The 4,031-nt window shown below is 35.8% G+C and overlaps 1 protein-coding gene across 1 annotated transcript; it reads right to left on the minus strand.

The window, feature by feature from the left end:
* Positions 1–317: 317 nt before the first annotated feature.
* On the minus strand, positions 318–3,360 carry LOC18045752 (receptor-like protein Cf-9). The gene is made up of 2 exons (XM_024186868.1): positions 2,745–3,360; positions 318–2,614 (listed from the first exon to the last, which is right to left on the minus strand). The coding sequence occupies exons 1-2, from the start codon at positions 3,358–3,360 to the stop codon at positions 318–320; spliced, it is 2,913 nt and encodes a 970-aa protein (XP_024042636.1).
* Between the last annotated feature and the right edge of the window lie 671 nt (positions 3,361–4,031).

Here is a 4,031-nt window from a genome sequence, read left to right on the forward strand (position 1 = left end):
AAAAACATTTGTTATCTTTACTTTTGTTGTCAAAATTATTATTATTATAATTTTTTTAATGGTAGAAGTAGAACCTAATCCCCCACAATTATCATTTAATAACATGTTAATTACCAAACACTATTATTTTTTTATTCATACCTAGTAGTGATTTAAATTTGAAAAGCGACAAAACCAGAAACCAGTTTTTAATATATAATAAACTAGTTTATATTTTTATTTTTTGAGGAGGAATGTAAGGATCCTATAAAAAAAAAACCACCAACATTACAATGACAGAATTAGAAACGAAAATCACCACAACATTATAATTGCATTCAATTTCTACGTCTCCTCCTCCTCCTCGTTGCCTTTTGCTGCGTTCCCAACTTCTCCAGAATCCATCCGATAATTCCTGTGCTGAAGTTGAACCCGAGAACCAATCCTGCCACAAGTCCGCCCGCGTAGCCAATCAGAATGATTTTCCAATCAGATGCGCCTGAAAACAGAGACTCCTCTGAGCCCTCAGTATGATCTTCATTTGCTGGAGTTTCATTACTCTCACATCCTTTGGACAAAGGCCTTCCACACAATCCTGAGTTGCCGTCGAAAGAAGCATTGTCAAATGTAGCAAAGTGCTTTCCTTGTGGTATCAGTCCTGTAAGGTGATTGTCCGAGACATTGAAGAATTCGAGAAATGTGAGCTCAACTAGTTGTTGAGGAATCTGTCCTGAAAACTTGTTGTTTGAGAGATCCAATGATTCCCAATTTGTTAGATTGCCCAAACATGACGGAATATGGCCCAGGAGATTATTGCTCTGGAGGTTTAGAACTTGAAGTCCCTTTAAATTTGCAATCGATGCTGGAATCGCCCCATCAAAACTATTGTTTGAGAGAATAATTCCCGCTAGGATATCCGGAATCTTGTTATATGTCATCATTCGCCCTTTGCTGTTCATTGTCATTGAGTAGTCGTAAGTGCTAAGTATATCATTGGACGTTTGTCCATAGGGAGAAAGCACATCTTGCAGATATCTTAGCTCACTTGTATTGACAATTTTCATGGCATTCCAACACAGGAAACTCTTTGATGGAAGCGTTCCAGTAAATCTGTTGTTAGATAGGTCAATAATGCGGAGTTTAGAAAATCCACAATCAGTTCTGGGTTCTTTTATAATGCCATAAAATATGTTAGATCGTAGGATGAGAACATTCAAGTTTGGAAGAGTTCCTAACCAAGAGGGAAAAGTGTCACTAATCTGGTTGTCCCCAAGACCAAGAAATTCCAACTTTGAACAGTTGATCAATGATCTTGGAATTCTTCCTTGAAATAGATTATGGCTTAAATCAATCACGCCTAATCTACTTTCTTTAATGAAAGTATTTGGGACGGTCCCAAAGAAGTTGTTCCCCTGCAAGTCGAGCACTGAAAGTTCATCACTGAAATTGCCTAAACACTGAGGAAGCAAGCCACTTAAGTTATTGTGAGACAAAACAAGGCTTTCAAGAATATTCAAATTGCATATCCATGATGGAATTTCCCCTGTTAAGTTATTGTTTGAAGCTAGATAGTGAATGGTTCCGGGGGGTGGAACTGGGAATGGTCCTTGTAAATTATTAGAGCTAAGATCAAAAGTCAGCAAATCACCTTTATTCCCTGGAAGAACAACAGGATGCTGATCAAACCCAGTTAACAAGTTATACGAAATGTTCAAGGCATTGAGATTCTGCATATTGGGGTCTAACAACCATTTAGGTACTTTTCCATTAATTCTATTGTCAGAAAGGTCCAGGACCAGCAAATGATGTTGGTTTTGCAAGAAATTTGGAAATTTAGTAAGATTGCATGAACGCAGTCCTATATACTTAAGTTTCTGTGAAGTGGTATTAGAAGTGGCTTTGGTGAGCATTGACAACCTATTTAATGAGAGAGCAAAAAATTCCAAATTTTTCCAGCTAGTAAGTAAAACATCTAACTCTATCGTTCCTCTATAAGAATTTTGAGCAAGGTCAAGGAAGAAAAGTTGGGAAAGATTCCTAAGTGAAGATGTAATTTGACCTGAAAAATTACACTTAGCGATATGTATTGCTTCCAATGATCTAAGATTTCCAATGGAACCAAGTAAGTCACCCGAAAAATTATTCAATCCAAGAAGCAAATATTGTAGCTGGGTGAAATTACCAATCAAATGTGGAACTTTGCCCCAAAAACTACATGACCTTAGATCTAATAACTTCAAAGAACTAAAATTTCCAGTGGACCATGGAAACTCACCCGAAAAATTATTGAATGAAAGGTCAAGTTTTTCCAAAGAAAAAAGATTTCGAATGGAAGTAGGCAACTCACCAACATATCCATTTTGTGAAAGGTCAAGTTCTTTCAAAGAACCAAGATTTCCCATGGAAATAGGCAATTCACCAAAAAATCTATTCTGTGAAAGGTCAAGTTCTTTCAAAGAACTAAGATTTCCAATGGAAATAGGCCACTCACTCGACAAAAAATTTGCAGAGAGATCAAGTTCTGCCAATGAATGAAGATTACCAACGGAAACAGGTAGCTCACCCTGTAATTCATTTAGTGAAAGGTCTAAATGAAGGAGCTTGGATAGATTACCGAGTGAGGATGGAATTCTTCCTGAAATTTGTTAAAAAAGAAAAAAGAACACATTGCTTAAGTAGAAAATTAAAAATAATAATAGTTTTTACTAATGAATTTAATATTGCATGTATATTAATTAAGGAGAAAATATATAAAATTTAATTACCTTGCAATTCACAGTTTCGAAGAAAAATAATCATCGAAGAAGATAGATTTGCAATGTTATGAGGTATCATTGACCGAATAGAAACATCACCAAGGTCAAGTGTTTTTAGATTGCTTAACTTCTCGACTAAATTTACGAAACTAGGCTTCTGGAGTTCAAGTCTACCGCCAGGAACATCATTTAGTGATAAATCAAGGGACACCAAATTGGAGAGCTTTAGAATTTCTGATGGTATTTGGCCAGATAAAGAAGTTCCAGAGAGGTTCAAGTATGATAACCTGGAAAGGTTGATGATTTCTGGTGGGATTTCGGAGGAATTGAAGTCATTCAAAGCAAGATTAAGCCACTCAAGATGGACAAGCTTGAAAAGGCTGCTGCTAGAGTTGATAGAACCAAAAAGGCAGCTATGGGAGAGGTCAAGCTTGATGACATGACCAGTGTTCTTATTGCAATGAACTCCGTCCCAAGAGCAGCAATCAACGTTACCTTCTTCTGGCTTCCATGATGCCATTGTAGGATGACAGTCAAATTTCCAAGCATAAAAATCACCACTGATGCGGTTTTCTTTGAATTGCAACAAAGCAGAGCGCTCATCATCATGGCAGAGTGGCGGCATAGAAGAAGCAGTGAAGTTAGCAATTGTAAAATTAAAGAAAAAGAAAGGAAAAACTAACCGTATGAATATTGTGAATAAACATATGGAGGATAAACCCATAGTTTTCTAAAAAATTAAATTTGTTTAACTTTGTAGATGTGAAGAAATTTAAGGATCTTGGTTTGCTTTTATAGGCAAATTGCAGCAATTCAAACATTTTAGTCATTGGACTCTTTTTTTATTTTTTTAAGTCAACAAAAGTTAGTCTTAATAATATTTATTTTTTATTATTTGATGTGATATCCCACAAAAAAAAAAATTGATTTAATGTGTTATTAACAATCTATCCAGAAAAAAACAATTCTTTAATAGGATCTATCGAACTTGACCTGTGTTTATATTTCCTTTCATTTTCTATAATTTCATTTTCTGCATTAATTTGCTTCTTTTTGTTTTTTTTCTCCTTTCCCCGCTTGTATTTCCCTTCACGGCCAGTTGCGTATTCTGCATACTCGAGTTTATGTGATTGGCTTGATGACTTTTCACTACAACTCAAAAATTTTCCTCCCCACGGCATGTTGATATTATCTCCAAACTAGCAATATTATCACTGTCACTCTTCTTTGTAAACTACGCACTCGATGGTTGAGTGATGACACCTCCTCAACTTAATTATTCTCAAGGTCAACTTC

The sequence above is a fragment of the Citrus clementina genome, unplaced genomic scaffold, assembly GCF_000493195.1.
Source record: "Citrus clementina cultivar Clemenules unplaced genomic scaffold, Citrus_clementina_v1.0 scaffold_33, whole genome shotgun sequence".
NCBI lineage: Eukaryota > Viridiplantae > Streptophyta > Magnoliopsida > Sapindales > Rutaceae > Citrus > Citrus x clementina.

Excerpts from the sequence above, each read along its gene's own strand:
- LOC18045752 (XM_024186868.1), bottom strand. The coding sequence starts at position 3,360 with ATGCCGCCACTCTGCCATGATGATGAGCGCTCTGCTTTGTTGCAATTC. Across the intron at positions 2,615-2,744 it reads TCGAAACTGTGAATTGCAAG|GAAGAATTCCATCCTCACTC; the intron begins GTAATTAAATTT and ends AACAAATTTCAG.